General features: G+C 38.3%; 1 protein-coding gene across 3 annotated transcripts in view; it reads left to right on the top strand.

Annotated features, from left to right (window-relative positions):
* The window catches only part of RELN (reelin), a 530,126-nt gene that overhangs the window by 372,919 nt on the left and 133,894 nt on the right, over positions 1-23,313 (top strand). For all 3 annotated transcript variants that reach the window (XM_055133703.1, XM_055133707.1, XM_055133712.1), the window contains exons 21-25: positions 5,259-5,451; positions 6,264-6,376; positions 13,624-13,761; positions 15,382-15,568; positions 21,101-21,306. In XM_055133703.1, the coding sequence (XP_054989678.1) occupies positions 5,259-5,451; positions 6,264-6,376; positions 13,624-13,761; positions 15,382-15,568; positions 21,101-21,306 (837 nt within the window). The remainder of the gene's footprint in view (positions 1-5,258; positions 5,452-6,263; positions 6,377-13,623; positions 13,762-15,381; positions 15,569-21,100; positions 21,307-23,313) is intronic.

Below are 23,313 nucleotides of genomic sequence, written 5' to 3'. Positions count from 1 at the left end.
TATTTTTTAAAAAAACTACTTGTGCACACAAATCAAGAAAATTATATTTGCCAATAAGTCTGAATTGGCATTTTAACTTCTCTAGTAGTAAAATAAATTAAGAGGACTAAAGAACTCTGCCTAGAATGACTAAGGTGAAAAACACCATTGTTCATTATTGACAAGTGGAAAAAATTGGCATCTAAGTTATTGTTAGTGTTTTGGTACATGAAGTGCAAATCTAACTTAGTACAGACTTTTTGGAGAGCTGCTTGGCACTAAGCATCAACTTTCAAAATTTGCTTGACCAAGCATTTTGTTTCTAGAAATTTATCCTAAGGAAATAATTGGACAAGTGTACCAAGTTATACAAAGATGTATATTATAGAAGCACTATTTATAACAGTGAAAAATGGAAACAACCTCCAAATTTTCCATAATTGAAGATAGGCTTTTATTTAGAATATGAGTGTCATCATTATTTTTCAATAGTAGAAAGTAGCAAAAAAATTGTAAATATGATAGGGAGTTTAATATGGTTCTGAATTCTTTTTTAAAGAAGGTGAAAGTGGGCGTGTACTTCTGTACCTGGAAATATTAAAATAGGTAGTATTTACACCAAAATGTTGACAGTAGTTATCTCTAGGGAGTGTATTTGTTAACTTTTTACTCAGAAGACTGAAGAACATATTTTTCACAGTCCCCTGAGCACCACTGGGAGTTCTCAAAAACAAACAAAATGTTTCTACAGTGTAAGATTGTTTTTTCCAGTAAGTATAACATTTACATAATACAGTAAAATACTTTTTTTTCCGTTTTGAAACAAAACCTTAAAGAAACAAAAGCTAATTTAAATTCCACCTTTAATTCCACAACTCCAAACTTCCTTTCTGTCAACTCTAGTAAACATTTCTGTGCTAATGATAAGTATGAAACTCAAAAAAAAAAAGGATAAGGAGGGAATGCCCTGCCACAGTGGCAGGGCGGGGTGGAGGGAGATGGGATCGGGGAGGGTGGGAGGGATGCTGGGTTTACTGGTGGTGGAGAATGGGCACTGGTGAAGGGATGGGTTCCCGAACTTTGTATGAGGGAAGCATAAGCACAAAAGTGTATAAATCTGTAAGTGTGCCCTCACGGTGATTCACTAATTAAAAATAAATAAATTAATAATAAAAAAGTAAAAAAAAGGATAATACTAGTCAGAGAGACTTAAATTTATTAATATGCTCTTGGGTAGACAAATGCAGCTTCCAAGTGGTATTCAACCAAAAGTAGTTTTGTTTTCCTTCTGATTTCCTAGAAGCGTGCTTTACAGACTTGGTTTCTACTAAAGATTCACAAAAAATAATATAGACTATTCCTTAAGTTTCTGGTTAAATGTAAATATTAGTATTCTCTCTTCATGGAAAATTGGAAGTGCTACTTGAGCCACATTGTCCTTCTAAACTTTTAAAAAGGTGAATCTATGTATGAGGTTCAATTCCTGGCATCAACAATAAGGAGAGAGAGGGAGGGAGAGGGAGGAGGGAAGGAAAGATGGAGTAATGATACCAGTTATCAAAAATTACTCAGCCTTTGGGGATTTGACTGTTTTTACATGAATTTTATTTGGGGAGAGGGTTTGGTTTTTGGTTTTGAGGGTTATTTTGTTTGCTTTGGTTGGTTTTGGGGCCACACCCAGAAATACTCGGACTTACTCCTGACTCTGCCCGCAGGGATCACTCCTGACCATGCTCAGGGGACCATATTTGATGCTGAGGATCGAACCAGGATTGACCATTTGTAATGCAAGTGTCTGACCCACTAGCTCTGGCTCCTACAGGAATTTTATTTTTAGGAACTGTTGTGGCCTGAATTCTCCCACTCGCTGTGGTTTTGTGTATTAGCTTGTTCTCTAAAAGATCGTTTTCTCTAGAGATGTAAAAGAAGTTGTAAGGAAAGGCAGAAAGAATGATTTCATTATGGGGGCTGGAGTGATAGCACAACGGATAGGGCGTTTGCCTTGCATGGAGCTGACCTGGGTTCGATTCCCAGCATCCCATATGGTCCCTTGAGCACCGCCAGGGGTAGTTCCTGAGTGCAGAGCCAGAAGTGATCCCTGTGCATTGCCGGGTGTGACCCAAAAAGCAAAAAATAAAAATAAAAAAAGATTTCATTAAATGAGATTAACTTTATCATCATGTCTGCGTCCATGACTTAATGTAATTATTCATACAAAATGTTCCTTCTCCCCATTTGAGAGAGCCATTTACGTGCTCATTGTATGTGATATTTTTAAGTGCTTTTGATAGCATGACAGTGGAAAGGATATCAGAGCAGAAATTTAAAAGATCTAGTTTCTCTTTTCAGTTATTTTGTGACTTTGAAGCCTACAACTCGGCTCAATTCATCCTTTCAGCTCTTCTTAAAGTGTGTCTAGTTTTTCTAAAGGACCTTTACTCTCTACTAAGTGGAGACTGCAGTACTTTATGGTGTGATCCAAATTTTACAGTGTCCTAAAGAAAGCCTGCTAGCCTCCTTGCAGGTAAATATGAAAACCCCAGAGAGATCATCCTATCCTAGTCATGTTATTATTCCCATTCTCTCATTCAATCTTGTACTTAGGGGACTGGGGAAATAGTACAGTAGCTAGGCCCTTCACCTTGAACACAGTCAACCTTGGTTAATTCCTAGCACCTCATATGGTTCCACGAGGCCCACCAGGAATGATTCCTGAGTTCAGAGCCAAGAGTAAGGTCCTGAGCGTGGCCAGGTGTGACCCAGAAAAAGAAAAAACAAAAACACAAATCTAGAGTTTTCTTTTACCTCTATCTCTGAGGCACTCTTAAAAATCAACACGAATAAAACTGTCTTGATTCCCAGTACATTCTGCCTCTAGAATTTCTCCCCAAAATGCTGACATGGCTAATCTTTTCCAATGTTGTAATTGTGAAAGAAATTCAGCTTTATTTTTGCCTTTAAAACATATCTTGATTTAGACAAGCAGCAGAGAGGAGCCATTTTGTAAATTAAAGGATTGCAGTGTATGAGATGAAATTCTCTGTAACTAAAGCACCTGCTGAGTGTTCACGAGGTTGGGGGAAATACAGATCTAATGTACTGGATTTCAGGCCATCTTGGATAAATCATACATGGCCAAGTAAACTTGAATTATGATGGGTCAAGATTTTAAGGCACAGAAGTCTGTGCTTGTGTGTGTGTGTGTGTTATTTTGCTTCACATTAAGATATCAAGATAGGTGTGATATGGTAACTATGAAATAGGGAAAGTATATTGGTTAAAAATGCTTTCAACTCTTGGACACTGGTGGAGGGATGGGTATTCAATCATTATATGACTGAAATGTAAGCATGAAAGTTTGTAAGTTTGTAACTGTACCACATGGTGATTTATTAAAAAAAATTTTAAGAATCTATGAGATAACTTCAAAAAAATGCATTCAACTCAAGGTTACAACAGAAAACAAGCAAAGATTGACCTCGGCATAAACAAAAGACTCAGGTGTCACTTGTAGCAAGCTTCCTAGAATAAATAGGGCTAGCAAGTAGTTTAGCATGGCCACCAGGGGAACCAGACTCACTCCATCTTTCTATACTGCCCCTCAGAACAGAAGGCCTGCATCAGCATGTCCGTTCTGTTATTGTCACAACTGTTGCTCCACCAAAGAGAAAAGCCAAGAGCAACAGGCAAAAGAAATGCTAGCCAAGTCCATTTGTCTTTTTTTGAACTTTATACTGGGGACCCTGGAGTGGGGGGTGGAGATAGACAGGGATCGCAGTACTTGCTTTGCATATACCCAACCCCAGTTCCATCCCTAGCACCACCTGGCATTTCTTCCACCACTTTGGTGTGGCCCCAGAGCACCTAAACACACAAACACAAGACACACACACACACAGAGCACCATGTGTGGTCGAGGTGGTCCATGACACAGCAGAACCTGAACAGCACCACGCTCTCAAGCTGTCGCATTTGAAACACAAGTGACAAGTGGAGAATTCCTGGGCATAGGCTCCTTGAGAACTTCTCCCTGAGAACCACCCCCCCCCACAAACACACACACATACACACACAAAAAAAAAAAACATTGTATCAAATCTGCTGGGTAAATCCATATAGCATCTCTCACATACACACTCTTGGTGGAAAGTCACTGGTGGGATGGACATCCCTAAACCAATCTTTGGAAGGTGACTAAGGAGAAAAGAAATTGAGGATAGCAACTTATCCCCCGACCTAACTACAAATGCTCACAACTATCTGTTGAATAAATATCCATGCAAAGTAAGAATTTTATTGTTACTGTTTTTGTTGTGGTATTTTAGCTTAATTTGTCAGAATTATTTGCTTTCTTTTTTCCTAATTGAATCACAAGATACAGTTACAAAGTTGTTCATGGTTGGCTTTCATGTTCCAACCGTGTTCCAACACTTGAGCATTCACCAATGTTACCAGTGTCTCTCCTACCTCCTCTTCACCCCACCGCCCAGTCTGTCTCTGCAGCAGACACTTTCCTTCTCTCCACACATGTGCGCTTGCTCTCCTCCCTCTTCTCTCCCCCACCTCTTCCCTCCTCTCCCTCTCCCTCTCTCTCTTTCTCTTTCCCTTTGAGCATTATGGTTTTCATACAGGTACTGAAAGGTATCACGTATATCCCTTTACCTGCATTAGCACTCAGTTCTTGTCCAGAGCGATCACTTCCAACTACCATTGTCATAGTGGTCCCTTCTCTATCCCAGCTACCCCCACCACTTATGGCACTCTTCCAGCTATGGGCCAGTCCTCCTGACCCTTGTTTCTACTGTTCTTGGGTATTAAGTCTCATACTATATTTTTTATATCCCAGTAATGAGTGAAGTCATTGTTTGTCTCTACCTCTCCTTTTGACTCATCACTCAGCATGATACTCTCCATGTCCATACATTTATAAGCAAATTCCATGAATTCATTTTTCCTAGTGGTTGCATAGTATTTCATTGTGTAGATGTACCATAGTTTCTTTATCCAGTGTCTGTTCCATGATACATTGCTGTTTAAGGTATTCTTTTTGTTTTGTTTTGTTTTGTTTTGTTTTGTTTTGTTTTGGAGCCACACCCAGAAATGCTCAGGGGTCACACTTGAATTTGTGCCCAGGAATTACTCCTGATATTGTTTGAGGGACCTTATGGGATGCTGCTGAATCAAACCCCAGTCGGATGCATGCAAGGCAAATACCCTACCCGCTGTACTACTGCTCTGGCCCTGTTTAAGATTTTCTGACATCCGCCTTTATCTTTCAGTTTCACAGGAGATTCTAAACTGACCTCAAGTATGCGCTATGTAGAAACACAATCAATGCAGATCGGAGCAGCCTATATGATTCAGTTCAGTTTGGTAATGGGCTGTGGCCAAAAATACACTCCACATATGGACAACCAGGTAAAACTCGAATACTCAACCAACCACGGCCTTACCTGGCATCTTGTTCAAGAGGTAAGACTTTTCTTGGAGCTTGTAACAGGTTAGCCTCCTCCTACTTACATAGAAAGCAAAGAATTAGCAACTCTAGTTGAAAAGGAGAAATACTAGTAATTTAGACTTGATATCAATTATAAGAAGCCAAGAATTAATAATTCTGAAGATTTTAGCTCTAGTTAAACAGGAGAAATATTAGTAATTTAGATTTGATATCAGTTCTGCAGCCATAATAAAGCTGCACATTCTATACTATCAGAAAGTAAGGAGTCGTTGAAAAGGAAAGAATTGGTGGGAATAACTAAGTCTGGGTGCTCCAGGAAGGAGTTTTGAAAATTATTTTATTTAGTCTCCCTTATAAATGTTATCTCTTCTTTCCCTATAGCATGTTTCATCTGTACTTTTCTAATTCTCCCTCTGTGCATGTAGAGAATATTAAGGTATCTCTTGCCTTAAGAAATGCAAACAAAAAACAGATATCCAATTTCTTAAAACAAAATGTACTTTTAAAACGTATTGGTAATCTGACATTATTAATCAATGCTGCAATCATAGAGAATAAAATTTTTAAACTATTATCACATTTTCTATGTTTACATAACAGACTTAGAAAACATTTCATTCTTTTGTGGCATCTCATTTCAATTACTTTCTAAAAAATTTAAGCTTCTCAGGAGGGGAAAAGGTCATGAATTACATCCAGGTCGTAAGTTGTATTAAATGATGACTATAAATTTCTTTAAACTATTTACACGTATGATAGGTAGGTAAACATATTGCCCCCAGGGAAAATAAAATTTGGGGTTCATTTCTGCCTGATTCTCTTTTAGGAATGCCTTCCGAGTATGCCAAGTTGCCAGGAGTTTACATCAGCCAGTATTTACCATGCCAGTGAATTCACACAGTGGAGAAGAGTCATCGTGCTCCTTCCCCAGAAGACCTGGTAAGAGATTGTGTCTGTAGAGATGGCTGTCATCCAACATTTACTGTCTCTGTTATCGTGATTAAATATGAAGAAAAAAACCACAGTCGGAAGATTTCTTTTTCTTGTCACTGAAAGTTCCAGATTTTAGCCTAGAGAAAGAGCACAGGATTTAAAGAGCTTGCCTTGTATGTTGCCAGTCACAATTCAATCCCTGGCACCATGTTGAACCCCTGAACTCCAACAGGAATGATCCCTGAGCACAGAGCCAGGAGTTGCTCTGAGCACAGCTGGGTGTGATCCAAAAACAAAAATCCCAGATCTATTTTTTATACTAAGGATATGTGGTCAGAGCATGGGGTAGGGAGTAGAGGGCTAGAAAAACAACATGTGCTTTGCATGCAGAAGGCCCATGTTTGGTCCTGGCACCACCCTGAGCACAATCAGAAGCAACCCCCAAGCACAGAACTTGGAATAGCACCCAAGCACCCCCAGGTATTGAGGAAAAATAAACCATGATAAAAGAAACTTTAGTGATTATAGATAACTTTTAGCTGAAGAAAATTTAATGTTTTATGACCTATACGTACTTTTTTTGGTGGAGGTGAGGGGCTAGGGCCACACCTGGCAATGTTCTTTGGGTTATTCCTGGGTCTGCACTCAGGAATTACTCCTGGCAGTGTTCAGAGACTATATGGGATACCGGGAATCTAACCAAGGTTCAGTCATGTGCAATACAAGCACCCTCCTCACTGTACTATCTCTCCAACCCCAGTACTTGCTTTTTCTGACCTTTGTTTTTACCACAACTTTTCATCTTAGGTTCAAATTCAATGAGCTGGTTCCTTTAGGTTCGACACCCCAAAGGGAATCTAAAAAACACACAAGAATCTAAAAACTCTCATGGCAAGACATTCTGGACTATAAAGAAGTTTGCTTTCTAGCCCTCCTTTTCATTTCTAAACCTTAGTGTACACTCTTTTTCTCTATTCACCTTCATTCAATAACAATAGCAATCATCTCCCAGAAAATAGAGGTCTCAAAAACAAGGGGAAAGTTAAACATGTGATACAGTGAGCAGGTCATGAAGGATAGACTGTAAAAGAAGGAAACATAGAAACCGGTCTAGAGTTCACAGGCAAATAGATATTGGTGGCAAAGATGCTTGGAATATGATTAAAGAAGACATGGCACAAGCCATTAGTTGTAAAATATATTTTTCAGATTCAGCATTCTATCAGCCCAGAGTATTTGGGGGGGCACTTTGGTAAAAACAAACGTTTCTAAATTATAGATCTGGGAAACAGGTTAAGTGGTAGTAATGCTGAGAGTGGAAGGACTCAGGGTTATGGACTGAGGTGGCAAATTAAAGTTTTATTCCTGTAATGTGGTTTGATATGCTGTTCAAGCAGAAATTCCCCTGGGTACCACCAGGAGTGATCCCTGAGCACAGAGCCAGGAGTAAGCCCTGAGCACCACTGGATTAGGCTTAAAATCACTAGACTTAAGAATCAGAAACTCGAGGGATCAGAGAGATAGTACATGGGTAAGGCACTTGCCTTGCATGCTGAGTCCAACTCAGATTTAATCCTGTACACCACATGTAGTCATTTAAGCACTGCCAGGAGTGATTACTGAGCACAGAACCAGGAGTTAAGACATGAACACTGCCAGGTGTGGTCCAATCAACAAAGAATGAAAGAATGAAAAACTGGGAAGTTTAGGATAAAGAGCTCAGTAATATTAAGGTATGGTTGCTCCCCAAAGCAGACATATCCATGGACCCCACAGGATGTCCATGGGGCCAGAGGTGAAAGGTGCAAAAATGGGGGGCCATGGCATGAGACTAGTGGATCAACATGTAAGATACAGATGGGGGCAAGGGGTGGTCACAGGAAAGAATGTTGTACAGGAACTGTGGTAGGAAAACAGTTGAGAAACACTGATTTCAAGCACAGGGAGAGGATAAGTTGACCAAAGATACACCTTTAGATTAGAAAGATCAGAAAGCTTGTGTTCTCAATGTATCTCTACCAGTAATTAATTAACCACATGGGTTAACCATTAACAGCTTCTTTAAGACTTCTTTCTTATGAGTAGAATGAAAAGATTTAATTAGATTATTAACATCTAAATTCTAGTTCTGGAATGATGAGATTCTATGATTTGGTATAGTAGAAAAAGCATCAAGAAACAACAATTACATTTTTCCTGCTGTAATTTCCTTCCCAGACCTCTTTTGCAAAGAGAAAAAAAATCATTAAGTAGACCTTTCTCAGATTATTTTGTGGAAAAGATTCGACACAGAATCAATTGGTTAGAATATCTAGAATTACAAGTATACCTCATTTGGTTAAATACTGAATTACCACATTATGTAAGAATGCTTTCTTGATTGTTTTTATGGATTCATCATCTTGTCAGTTGGAATAAAATGCTAAAAGTTTGATTTTCACAGATTCTTTTATATCCAACTGTGAGCCATTTCCTGGATCCTCTGTTAATGTTTTGTATAACAAGTTGCTACTTTCTCTAGTAACCTACTTTTTTTTAAATGTCTACTGATGAGAATATAATCAAGAGTTTTATTTAATTTTACTTGTATTGCAAGCATGTCTGTAAAGATTACTGAAAAACAACATCTTAGGCAACTGAAATGCTGTTCATTTTTGGTGCAAAACTACTGTGGTTTATTTTTCAGTATATCCCATTAAGTACATAATTCTCACTATTTTAAAAATTGATGTTTATTTGTTGACATGTGAGGTACAATTTCAAAATCATAACTATAAGAGATGATATTGATATTGATTTTTGTATTATAGATCCTTTTTGCCCCCAGAAACATTTTAAACTGTTAATCTTATTTGTTGCAGTTAGGAGAGATCTAAAAATTTTTGTCTTTATCAGAAAAAAAAAATGGGTCTTGTTTTCTACTTCAATTTTATGTGGCATTGTTATTATTTCTTGGCTTAAAGAAGTACCAGAGTTGGGATTGTTATTGAAATAATATATGTCTAAGACTCAACTATCAATAACTTTGTAAATCACAGTTCTTTAATTAAAAAAAATGTTTAAAGGGGGAAAAAAAGTAGCAAGGGGTTGAACATTTTATTACTCGATAAAGGTCAATTCTCATCAGTGGTAGACACCTAAGAGGAAATATAATGATCCTTAAACCTACTATCTGCCACATAGTTGTAATATTCATTAAATTCATGGGGTTACAAGAAAATTTTAATTCAATGTGCCTCAGTGACCTAAAGGAAATGTTTTGTTGAATGGTCTTTCTTCTTACAAACAGAAAAAAAGCACATGTGATTATTTCCCCTGACCATTTGCTTTTAAGTAACGTCTAAGTAAATAATTTATTTCTGATTTTCCAAATTTTCTTCAAAGCCCTTGCAGAGTAAAAATATTAAAAAAACAAAACAAAAGCAGCTTAATAGGGTATTTGTTTTAACATTACTGCTGAGTAATATTTAAACTGAGCATTGCTGCTCTGTTTGAAAAAACAGTCATTAACTTGGTGCTGTAATTCTTTTTGGATCTATATTACATAAAATCTTAGTGGTAAAAATAAAGTGCTTGTTTTATTTTTAGCATTCATCATAACTTTACTTATATTCCTTTCAAACTTTTGCAAGTAGTATGTTTTTCTTAAGGAGTAGGAGATCGGGAGTGTAGTCTAGTTTGAAGCATTATTCCACTCGACAAATCTTTGTTCTACTGTTTTCAGATTCAAGCATATGTAACAATAAATTAACACAATCAAACAAATGTGGTCCCTGCATTATAAAAGACCTGTTCACCTGGGGAAAATGTGCTACATAGGAAAACCTAAAATGAAAATATGGAGTATATATACATACACCTGATCAGAAAAATTATATTGTTATGAACTGAACATTTGTTACCCAATGAAAATTAATTTTGTTTTTATGAAAGACATTTACATAAGAACAGGGCCTAATGAGGCCCGAACAGCTGTCAGTTACCGATTTTATAAACAAATCAACACCTAATGACTGAAGGAGTTTCAGAATAATTGGGTAAAAGTAATTACAGTAACTCTGAAGGTGGAAAACACAATTTAGTCAGCCTTCATTTACCTTGATCCTCAGGTTATTGAACTATCAAGAGATGACTCAGTGCTATTTTATTTCAGTCTAGAAGTTTATATGGGAAAAGAAATCAAATAGAGAAAACTGTTTTTTTACTTTGGGGACCTATAAAGTTTGTGTTTTTAAATACAAGTCAACTTCATGATCCACACAACTGTAATCTCACTTATTACTCAGTGCAAACTGCATGAAATTTCTCCATCCAAGAATACTTAGGCGTGAGGAGAGACAGAAAGAGGAAGAAGGGGGGGGGAGGGAGGGAAGGAGAGCATCAGCAAAAGAGATACTTGTATTGAGAGTTGTATTTAGCAGTGATTCAGCTGCAAATCAGCACCATCACACCTTGTGTTCTCACCTATGACAAACAAGCTAGAAACCTCTCACACAGTCATTTTTTTTCTCACTAAAACAAAGCCAATATTCAACCCCTTCTTATTTTCTTTTCTGTTAATTAACATCAGCACATTAAACTACAGGCTGTAATTTTTAAGTGGAATAAAGAAATATTTTGGGGGGGGAAGTTCATGGGATGTGCCTAAGAATTAACTTAGAAAATAAGGAATCCAAAGGGTTTTACATGTTACTCTCTCGAAGCATAAATGAACTAGGAAATAGAGGGCAAGATTCTGAAACCCTCCAACTCCGTTTTGATGTTTGAAATACCAAAATAATGTATGCCGTGACTTTTGTCTAGGCATGGCTCTAAAGAAAAGAAACTTCAGTCAACAAACCACCAGAGTAATCATTAAATTTGAGAGCTAAAAGAAATCTTAGCAATCAGTTAGCCCAATCCCTTTATTTGAGAGGTAAGGAACTAAAAGCCCTGAAGGATTCGATTTCTCACTAAAGGTCACACCGCTGATAAATTGCAGAGCCAGAGTCCTGGGGTCAAATCCCCTGACTCCTGGCACATTCTTCACTCTATTACCCACAGATGTCAGAAACTGGCTGGCCTTTTCTAGCCTGTCCATCCTCTTATTGATTCATTTCCAGTAGACTTTTTTGGTACACCTACTTTATTCTATTCCTTATAGACTATTGGAACAAAAAAATCCTTGTCCCCCAAATAATTCATGGCCTAATCACCTGCCCCTAGACTGGGCTCAGATGATAATCAATCTTTTCTGTTTTGCTTTGGCCACACCCAAAGATACTCAGGGCTTGCTCCTGGCCCTGTGTTCTGCTCAGGAATCAAACGCAGGTCAGAAATACATACCATACTATTTCTCTGGTCCCAGATTATAATCAGTCTTTTAAAAAGTATGATTTACTCTCTTTTTAATGACAGTGGTGCAGGACTGACTTCTTTTTTTGTAGGACTATATGTAATAAGACAATATACTTACTGGTATAGTAGACTATCCTAAAAAATGTTAGTGGAGCTGTGAAAATTGTAATAGCATAGTCCTGAGTGATGATTCAGTGGGCAGGACACTTGTCTGGCATGTGGCCAACCTAGGTTCTGTCCCTAGTACCACATGTCCCCTATGCCCCACCAGGAGTGATCCCTGAGCACAGACCCAGGAGTAAGCCCAGCGCTGCCTGATGTGGCCCCAAAACAAACAACAGAATTGTAATGACTGTTCGGTGATAAATAAAAACTCATGCCATACATAGAAAAGATACATCTGTTCCATTGTATGTCCCATGATGAGCACAGATAATGCAATAACCTATATCTATTGAATGTACCTCCGTTAATCCTGAAATTATCCTACTAGGAATGAAAATGTAACCTATTAGCCACAGATCATTGATAAAATAAACAATAAAGGCTTAGTCTGGATTTTAACAGTCTGCTATGTACTTAGGGAGTATTTAATATGTGGGTAATTGATGCAGTAGACTTTAATGGATCATTCAGAGCTGTTAAGATCAAGTGTAGCTGTAGATAGTGTGCTCGGGGAGGATTTAATCAATGGAAGTGTGTATGCACATTAATTCTGCAAATCCTCTTGGTTTGGTTTGCACTTTGAAGAGATCTAATATAAGAATCCCTAGAAAAGTCTGGAGGCTAAAAATGTATACTTCTAGAGAATGGTTTGTAATAAATGAAAATATTTTTGAAATTGCTCTCAAAATATACTATTAAATGTTACACTTAGTTTACGTAAATCAAGATATCAAGTGTTTCTCTATGTTACGAACTGTTTAATTTGGGCTGGGGGAGATTAGGCTACAATAGCAGTGCTCAGGGGCTATTCGTGCCTCTGGGCTCAGAAGTGATCCCTGTTGGTGCTCAGGGATATGTGATGCCAGCAGTTCTAACCAAAGTTGGCTGCATGCAAGGCAACCCCTTACCTCATGCTAACATACCTGAAATGTTAACATCCATACCTGAAATGTTAAATTTTTTATGTCCACTTAATTTCAGCTTGTCTATGAAACTCATTCATAATGATGTTGCAAAAATAAATAAAGTAGTGGAACTTTGGGTTAGAGAGATAGTTACAGGGGTTAAGACACTTGGCACTTTCCTTGGACATGCCAACCCTGGTTTGATCCCTGGAATCACATATAGGGTGCTCTGAGCACTACCAGGAATCATCCCCGAGCACTTCTAGGAGTGATCCCTGAAGATCCAGGACTAAGCCCTAAATATAATTGGATGTGTTTCCCCAATAAATGACATTTATACCCTATATTATTACTTATAATATTGTAGCATGTCCCTTCAACCCTAAAATGATACTCCACCAAATAAAACTTTTGTTTTCTAGTTAGATTGGAAATAGTCCCAAAACTACTGATGTGTTTATTATAAGAAGTTACATCACCCTAAGTTGAACACCTCGACATTTTGATCTGTGAGAGACTACTGACATAATTTTTAACTTTTTATTATCCTTTCTAACAATAGATCTCTGTTGACCAAATAATTTGATGAATTTTTTTTCTTTAAAATGTCTCAAATGAAACTAAGATCGAGGTAAGAACAGTATAGGCAGATTTCTCTGTAAACTTTCCTTCATGGTAGAATTGTTGAATTGCATAATAAATCAAGTGGGAATTAAGCTAAACTTGGCAGCTAGATGCAAGTTCCAGAAAGTGAGCTATCTGAATGATTTTGAACTCTGACATTCTTTTGGCATCTCTGCTTCACATGGTGCACATAACGTTCTTAGTATTGTGTTTTGTTCCTAGGTCCAGCGCCACCCGCTTCCGCTGGAGTCAGAGCTATTACACAGCCCAGGACGAGTGGGCTTTGGACAGCATTTACATTGGGCAGCAGTGCCCCGGGATGTGCTCTGGCCACGGCTCCTGCGACCACGGAGTGTGCAGGTACGCACACATCAAGGCAGGGTGGAGTCTCTGCTTCTCCTCTTCTTGGCTTGTGTGTTTACTGAACAGCCATTGTCTTTCATGACAGGGATAGATGGATAGATAATGAGCGAACCAAAAAGGAATCCCTCTTTTCAATTCTTTCTTAGCTATAAGAAGAGGTTTTTTTTTTTCACATTTAAAAGAGCTGAACATCATATATTCTGATCTTCAAAACTTAACCTCAAGAGCAGAGCTCCGAGGTTTAAATTTCAAAATGTATTAGTTAACCCTACTAATAAATCCGCTTTGATCATTTAAAGCAATTTGCTATTGTTTCCAGTGACTTCCCCTGATGGTCTTAAAGCACTCATCAAACAGCTGCTGCACAAGGTCCTACAGAATTTTGCCAGAAGCTTAAGGTTGTAAGCACTGTGAGATGGTGATTATCGCTAATGAGTATGAAATAGGAACACACTCAGACAGCTAAAAGACTCTAAAAAGGGTGTGATTTAATCAGAAAAGGATCTGTAAAGGGTGACTAGAGTTACATGTTGGTTAGCAGACATTACATGTGACTTTTTTTTGTTCAATTGGTTTCTGGGCCATACCTGGTGGTGCTCAGGAATTACTCTTGCTTCTGGGCTCAGGGATCACTCCTGATGATCTCAAGGGCCATTGTGGCACTGGGGACCAAAGCTGGGCCAGCTGCATGCAAGGCAAACTCCTTATCCCCTGCACTATCTTTTTTGGCTCATACACTTGACTTTTTAATAGGTACAAGAAACTTCTGGGTTGGAAGATGCGAACTAAAAGTAGACTATAGACCGAACATGAAAGCCACTCAATACCTCTGTTGCAAAATACAACACCCAAAAGGAGAGAGAACAAAAGGGAATGCCCTGCCACAGAGGCAGGGTGGGGTGGTGGTGGGGGGTGGGGTGGGGGTGGTGAGAGGGTTTCTGCGATCATTGGTGGAGGTGAATGGGCAATGGTGGAGGGATGGGTAAATGATCACTGTATGAGTGGAATACAAACACAAAAGTTCATATGTTTGTAACTGTACATCACAGTGATTTTCTAATAAAAAATTTTAGAAAAAAAAGAAACTTCTACTGCCCTGCCATCCCTCCTATCCATACCCATATCCTATATTGTTCCTCTGTGCCTCAGTTATACTGTTATAGCACTATTTCTTCTGATTTTTTTGTTTTGTTTTGATTGTTTTTGTTTTTTTTTATTTTTGGGGGGGTAACAACCAGTAGTATTGAGGATTACTCCTGACTCTGCACTCAGGAATTACTCTAGGTGGTGCTCAGGGAACCATGTGGGATGCCAGAACTCAAACTCATGTCAGCCACATGTAAGGTGGCTGACATTCTACTGTTGCTACAACTCCAGCACTATTTCTTTAAAAGTGTATTCCATCCAGTTTGGTTGTATCTTTTTTGGAGGGAAGGGGTGGAACAGAAAAAATTGAAGGTTGGTCCTACCATACATAGAGATGATATTGTAGAGGAAAATCTAACGTGGCAGTTAAGATCTGAGCAAAAAGGAGATAGAGGAACTGTTGCAGGGCGTATGGGCAGACCATTCACAGGGGAGTCTAGGTCTAGTGAACTGAGCTCTCTTCTCTCCTAGATGTGACCAGGGATATCAAGGTACTGAATGCCATCCGGATGCTGCTCTTCCATCTACCATCATGTCAGATTTTGAGAACCAAAATGGTTGGGAGTCTGACTGGCAAGAAGTGATTGGTGGAGAAATTGTCAAGCCAGAGCAAGGATGTGGGGTCATCTCTTCTGGATCATCTCTCTATTTCAGCAAGGTATGGCCGCAACACGTGACGGGGCAGTGGCTGTTTCAATATGTAACTGAGTAGATAGCAGTCAGAGCTCAGAAAGTACAGATGCAAAATGGTCTTTCTTTTCTTTCTAGAATGTAAAGTGCTTAACACTACTTCTCTTCCAACCTGAACTGTAGACATCAATCTGTAGACAAAAGGAATTATCCCACTCTGTGTCACATCACAAGTACACAGGTGCCCATGATATACAGATACAGAGGGCTGATGGATTGTGGAATCTGGGCAGAAATCCAAGACAAGTTAATTTATGGAAATACAAAAATAGGTACAGGTTTTGTTTTGATGCAGGTGCAGAACAAAGAATTAGCAAGTAAACAAGATAGAGAATGATCAAAAATCAGGGGTGGATTCCTCTTAATGATATATCCTATGCATTGACACCAGAGATCCCCTGGTCATTATTAGAGATAATAGAAAATAAGTAGACAGTATACTTTGCATCAATATGGATAGTCTATGAAATTCTGTTAAATTAGAATATTATGCCTCCCATTTGCATCATTTTTATTGAAGTAATATTGGTTTACAAAACTGTATACCTTATGGGTACAGTTACAAAGCCATAACATCCCTCTGCATCTCTGTTTTCTTAGTTTTAAAGTGGGATGTTGGGAGTATAAAGTGAGCTAGTGCAGGGAAATAATACAGAATAAGGGCCAGAAGGGTAGAATGTATGGGGGTTGAGGTGCATGCCTTGCACATGGTTCATACCAGCTCAATTCCTAAGAACTGCATGTTCCCCTGAACCATGCTGGGTGTTGCCTTAAAGACTTCTGACTAGGGGCTGGAGTGATAGCACGAAGGGTAGGGCATTTGCCTTGCACACAGCCGACCTGGGTTCAATTCCCAGCATCCCATATGGTCCCCTGAGCACTGCCAGGGGTAATTACTGAGTGCAGAACCAGGAGTAACCCCTGTGCATCGTCAGGTGTGACCCAAAAAAAGCAAAAAAAAAAAAGATTTCTGACTACTACCAGGGCACTTGGGTAATTGAGCACTACACAGAACCTGAGCAGTTCTGTACCCTCAGGCTGTCACTTTGACAGTCTGCCCAGCCCAGGTGGCTAAGAATTAGCAGAAGGGGACACTGAACACTGCTTGGGAGGCCTTTCTCCAAAAGAAAGAGAAGAAAAAGAAATAGGGATAGATAAATAGAAATAGATTCGTTAACTATGACCGTTATATTTTCTGAGAAAAAAGTTTTTGAATTTAAACTTTATATCATTGAATGCTGTCACTGTCATCTCGTTACTCATTGATTTGCTTGAGTGGGCACCAGTAACGTCTCTCATTGTGAGACTTATTGTTACTGTTCTTGGCCTATCCAATACACCATGGGTAGCTTGCCAGGCTCTGCTGTGCAGGCTCGATACTCTCGGTAGCTTGCCGGGAGGGGTGGGGGAGTCAAACATGGGTCAGCTACATGAAAGGCGAACGCCCTACTGCTGTGCTATTGCTCCAGGCCATCATTGAATGTTACCATATATATATATGCTGTGGCACTAATTCAAAAACCAGCATTTTGAAAATAAAAATTATATAAAAAATAAACAGTAAAATCATGCTTTCCTTCTTCCGATTTAGTTGTCTCCCTAAATTTTTGCCAGAGTGTCTGAGAATCCTATATTTGCTTTTTTTCTCTGGTATCAATAAAATCTGTTTTGAATTCTGAGAGACAAGAGAAAAGGAGAAGTGACCAAGGGTGTAGTTCAGTGCTAGAGCACATACTAATCATGTGTGAAACACTAGGTTTTCTGCCTGGCTTCAAAAAAGAAAGAAATATTTAAAAGGAGGAAATGTTTCCCATAGTCATGACACCGGGAAGATTAAATGGAACTGACTTCAGAGATATCTAGAACCAGACACTCGTCTGCCACTTTTTTCATGACTGCAAATTCTGCTTTCAGTTCGGCTGTCAGAGTGGCGTTGTGGTGACAGAGCTTTCTATGCTGCCTGATGGGGAAGGTTTCTGATTGGCTGTCCCAGTGTCCTGGTGTTCCGTGGTTGGTCTATTCAGAGTCTTAAGCTCACTCCTTTGCCAGGAAAGAGTCCTGAATCTTTCAAACCATCCTAGATTAATTGTTCTGAAAACATGTCTTCTACCCTTGGCATTCGATCTCACCTCCTCATGGAGCCCTCTAGTACTGGTATCCTGCTTGTATCACCCTAATATGACACCTATGACCCAGCCAGGAAGGATTCCTAATCATTTCCAGTTCTACTCATTTTCTTGTCTTTGCTCAGTCAATACTGCCTTCAGTGTCTCTGTCTTTGCTCCTAAACCTTTCAGTATTCTACTCAAATCTGCTGCTTCCATGAGCTTTCTGGTTCTATGGCCAGCTATGCTTATCTCTTCTTTTTTCTTTTTTTTTTGTTTAACTTCCTCTCTCATTATATTCCATACTTATGATAAATTTTTATTCTCATAGCACCCAGAAAAATAGGTAATCTTATTCACTAAGCTTAGCTCTAGATAAGGTGTTTGACTCAGACTTCCTGGGTGACAGACATTTACATATCAGTAAATATCCTTGAAGCTACATAGACTGGAAAACTGATAGTCACTTGGCCAAATGGGAATCCAAAGGAACTAGGGCTTGATCTGTGGCCATCATTTGTCATCACTGTCAATCCCACACCTCAGTGAACTCCTTTCATGTGTGTTTTTGTGACTCCTGATGTTGTCCTTGGTATAATTTGCACACATTAATTACTTGTTGAAAAATTATTGAATAACTAAGTGAAACTTGAAAACCAGCCAAAGGCTATAAAGGAGAAAGAAATATGAAAAATTTCAAATAAATATGACAAAGTTGTTTTGCTAGTACTACTTCAAGGTTAAAGATTTTAATAAGAGGCTTAAAGTGACATATTATGAAATGTTAAAGGGGTGAAATTATAAAGTTATAGATTCCACATGGAAAGAAATGTTCTGATGGACAGTGTTGGAGGGTTATTGGCCCATTGGTTATGGGTATCAGTTGGTGTGGCGATATTGTACCTGTAAAACATATTAGCATCATCACTCACAACCTTAGGTAACCAGTGTTACATCAATTTAAAAAAATTTTAAAGGCTTTTGTTGTTAAAAACACTTTTTATAATAGCTATGCCCCATTTAACCTAGAATGTTTTCTTATTTAATTTAGGATGAACTCATTTAAGTAGAATATTGAGTGGGAAATTAAAGGGTATTTTCTATACTCTATGAATGTGTGTAGAAACCTTAAACTTATTACTCCTGTATATACACTCATTACTTATGATGTGTGTCTGTTCTTGCATACATAAATACATTAATCGTAGTGCAATAGAAAAAATTCAAAGCACATGTTACATAAAACTCTAAATTCTGACAAAAACTTTGCCATGAGCCATTTCCCTACACCCTCCTCCCCAACATACACACACACACACACACACACACACACACACCACCTCTTTTTTTCTCTTTTCCTTTGAAACAATGTCAGCATTTCAGGTCACTGAACAAAAGAAAATAATTTGTGCTATTCTGTAGGAAAAACATCTTCAGTGCCAAACTAAGTATTTGTGTGATGTTTTCCACCATTCGCAAAATTCCCACAAAACAAACTCTTTCATAATCTCTGTAGACTGAACACCTCAGTCTCCTGTAAAACAATACTGCTCTGTGATTTTCACAATAGACCAATCATTCCATTCAGCTAATTGTGATAATTGGAGTTTTATAGTTCTCCACACCTTCAATCCTTATGCTTCTGGCTCATTTCCATATGCCAAGTTTTCATTAAAGTTTGCTGGCTTGGAATTAACTAGCTAGGTACTGTAGTTTATCTTCTCAAAATTATTCTTCCTGTATTGATCGTGAGCATGAAAATTCTAGGTCAGGTAACTGATTAACTCAGGTAACTCAATATATCTCAGATCAACAAGAAAAATTAAGAAACTGTAACACATTGAAAAAGCATATTATTTTTACAATTTTCTTAAATGCATACTTAAATTGTACCAGAACTGACTTCCTATGTCAAGCTCTTCCATTTCTTCTGTTTCACAGATGCTCTCATCTACTTTGGAATCTCTTAATTGGCTTTAGATCTGTCAATAATAATGTATCCTTTTAATTAGCCTCAAGTATTTTCCCTGTGACTTCTAATGGCTGCAACCCTTTCTTCATTAAATTAGTAGATTAGAATAAGGTTTAAATTGTGAGTGTAAATGTTATTTTTTCTCTATGCTGTGTATTCTATCCTCATTTTTCTTCCCGAAATCTAATTGACATCTCTGGGAATTCTCCAATCCAGAGTAATCCGTGTATTAGCTTTGTCAGGGTGTCTTGTGGTCGTAGAAGCTGGGAAGCCAACCTCTTTTCAATCCTGCTACCTATAAGCACTTACACAGAAGAGAAATGAAGACAAATGTTGTCAGTTTCTATTTAGTACCTCACAACAGGACTGTGGCACACAGGGCACATTCTAAAGGAAGAAAGTTGCTGGACTGAAGGAAATTTTTAACATATTTAGATAAGAGAGGTTGCACAAATATATTAAATAATCTCTTCCAGGTTCTATTTCAGAGATAGAGGAAAGGAAAGAGACAGAGGGCTAGTTCAAGAGACAAAAAAGCTTGAGAGACTGTAGTAATGGGGCAAGGGGATATTGGGTTTTGGGATTCTGGAGCCACTCCCAGAAGCACTCAGGAACTACTCCCTGCTCTGTGCTCAGGGCTCGCTATCAGTGCTCCAAAGACTACAAGAGTACCAGAGATCAAACCAGGGTCAGCACATGGAAGGCGGTACCTTAACCCTTATACTATCTCTCCATCCCATGAGTACTTCCTTTTTTTTTTAATCAGAGTTTCTCTTCTATCTGTTTCACTTTATTTCCAGTGGGGAAGAGTGTCAGGACATAGCTCTGGAGAGGCAGTTTCCTGAAGACCTGTCATTCTAGAACAGTTCACACTCAGCAATGTTATTGCACCTAATTGCCCAGTACCTTATAAAAAATGGTGTAACTACTTATAGCCGAACTTTGAGAAAAAGCAAATCTCAGAAAGGTCCCACAGACAGAGAATGGTATTAATCATAGGCCAAGATTGAAGCCCAGCTCCAGTTGATTTCAAAATATATGGTCTTCTACATTAATCTTCCTAGAGGAGACTTACAAAGCAAATGTTAGAATATTTTAGCTAAACTTCATTTTGCATTATTTTTAAGACTATTGAAAACTCTGCCATAATAAGCATCTGTCCCGTTAGCAAGGGGCTTGTAACCAAGTACTGAAGTCAGTGACATAGAGACAAATTGGTGTGTCCCGGAAGTGTTCACATCACTGGAGCAGAGAATTTCAATGATGCAATTTGTTCCTCTGAACAATAAGTGGGGACAAAATCGTCTTCATTTGGTTCTAGGATGCTCCTCTGAAACGTGAAACTAAGGTAAGAACATGTTTAAAGAACTAGCTGACTGAATTACTGTGTTTTGTGTTGTTTTGTTTTTTGTCCATTGGACAGGCCGGAAAAAGACAGTTGGTGAGCTGGGACCTGGATACTTCTTGGGTGGACTTTGTGCAGTTCTACATTCAGATAGGCGGAGAGAGCGCTGCCTGCAACAAGCCTGACAGCAGAGAGGAGGGCGTCCTCCTTCAGTACAGCAACAACGGCGGCATCCAGTGGCACCTCTTGGCAGAGATGTACTTCTCAGACTTCAGTAAACCCAGGTAAACACTCAAGTGCCCTGCCAGTGGCTCCAGGAACAGTATAGATTACACTGCTGTTGAGCTGTTAGCTGTTGCAAATATAGACCAACTCTGACTGAATTGTAGCCTAATCTATAAAAAAATACTTCATTTTCTACAGAGAAAGCATTTGTATTCATGTATGAGGCTTTGGGTGTTTTTTTGTTTGTTTGTTTTTTTAAGAATTTGAGAAAGATTATGACTAGAAAAAAAGCCAGTTTGTGGTGAACGGATGGGTGATGGAACATTGTAGGACTGAAACCCAATCACAAGGCAATCTTATAACTTTGTATCTCACGGTGATTCAATTAAAAAAAATTAAAAATTCAGTTTGTTTTCCCAGACTGTGGTTTGGGAATGTTCCAAACTCACTTTTCCCATTCATAGGGCTTTTTAAAATGCATTCACAAAATGTCTTCATCTATTAGCTTTAATAGCAAAATGAATTTTGCTAAAAGTTTTCATAGGGGTACATCTAGGGTTAGTCTTATGAGTGCATCAAGGGAGTAGTTTGTGTTTTCTCAAACTTAATACTAGCCCATCCTGTCTTTGTGTTTGATGGGTAGTTAATGTAATACATGTAATAAAATATCTTAGGTAGTAATGATTAAGGAATTCGGATAAATTGCACATCTAATACTAATATTCTAGCTAATTAATGTATTTAAGTTCAGGTTTATTTCTTTTTCAGTTACAGGGTGTTTTGAAATTTACTTTGTACATTCTTAATCTATTTAAGGATAGTTCTTTAAAGAATTCCTTTTTATGTTTGGTATGCCAAAAACAATAACAACAAGTCTCACAATGGAGATGTTACTGGTGCCCACTCGAGCAAATCCATGACAGTGATATAGTGATTCTCAGTATTTGCACTTTAACATAAAGACTCTGCTACTTCATATGTTAAATGCCAATAAAGCATCTATATTAAGTTTCAACATACCAATGTCCCAGTTTTGTATCTTATTAATGAAGATTGTGTTATTGAAAAACATATTATTGAATAATATGTAAATCTAGGTCTTAACATTTAAGTGTATTTTAAACACTCTACTTACACCTATTTTTTTAGACTGAATGTTGATGTTTTAAAATAATAGTTTTGTTTTAAAGTGGTATGACAGGACCGGAGAGATAGTACAGTGGGTAGGGCACTTTTCTTGCACAGTTAACCTGGATTGGATCCCCACTATCCCAGATGGTCTCCCAAACTCCTCAGGAGTGATCCCTGAGTGCAAAATCTGGTGTGACCCTAAAACAAACAAAAGTGGCATGACTTTCCAAACTATAATATATGCAGATGGTATCAACCAAAAACATTTCTTCTAAGGAACCAAGAGAAGGGCTAGAAAAGAGAGAAGAGGCAATGGGGTAAAGAAAAGCAAAAATTAAAACATAAGCATAGACATAAAGGCAATCAACCATGTCCAGGGAGAAAGCCCTGAATGGTAAGGGAGACTGATGAGTTGACCGGCATGTGTAAAGAAGAAAATTGATAATTGTGCTAAACAGGTTTAAGCAACAGTTTTAAATCAGTGAAATTTAAATTTTTCCAAGTAACGAAATTGTCAATTGGCAATTCAGTCAAACACTAAATAACTGTGTAAACAATTCAGTAACTTTTCCAGGAATATTTCATTTTTTATGGCTGTTTTGTCATGGATTTCTGTGGGGTTTTTTGGTCAAACCTCACCAAGTTCTCAGTTCCACAAGACTACAATGGCTAAGAAGTTGAGTTTGTAGACATCAGAGGAAGAACCCAGATGTGGTGGCAGGTGCATAAAATATAAATACAACCTGAGAATCTCTGTGAAAAAAAAATATGAAACTTCATGACTTTGAGCCAGAGAGATAGTACAGTGGGAAGGGCACTTCCCTTGCATACTAGAAACCGGGGTGCAGTCTCCAGCATCACATATGGTCCCCCAGTTCCCTCCAGGAGTGATCCCTGAGCACAAAGCCAGGCGTAAGTCCTGAGCACAACAATGT

This window comes from Sorex araneus, chromosome 1 (genome assembly GCF_027595985.1).
Source record: "Sorex araneus isolate mSorAra2 chromosome 1, mSorAra2.pri, whole genome shotgun sequence".
Taxonomy (NCBI): domain Eukaryota; kingdom Metazoa; phylum Chordata; class Mammalia; order Eulipotyphla; family Soricidae; genus Sorex; species Sorex araneus.
Note: the sequence above shows the minus strand (reverse complement) of the source record. Positions and strands in the feature narration are given on the sequence as shown.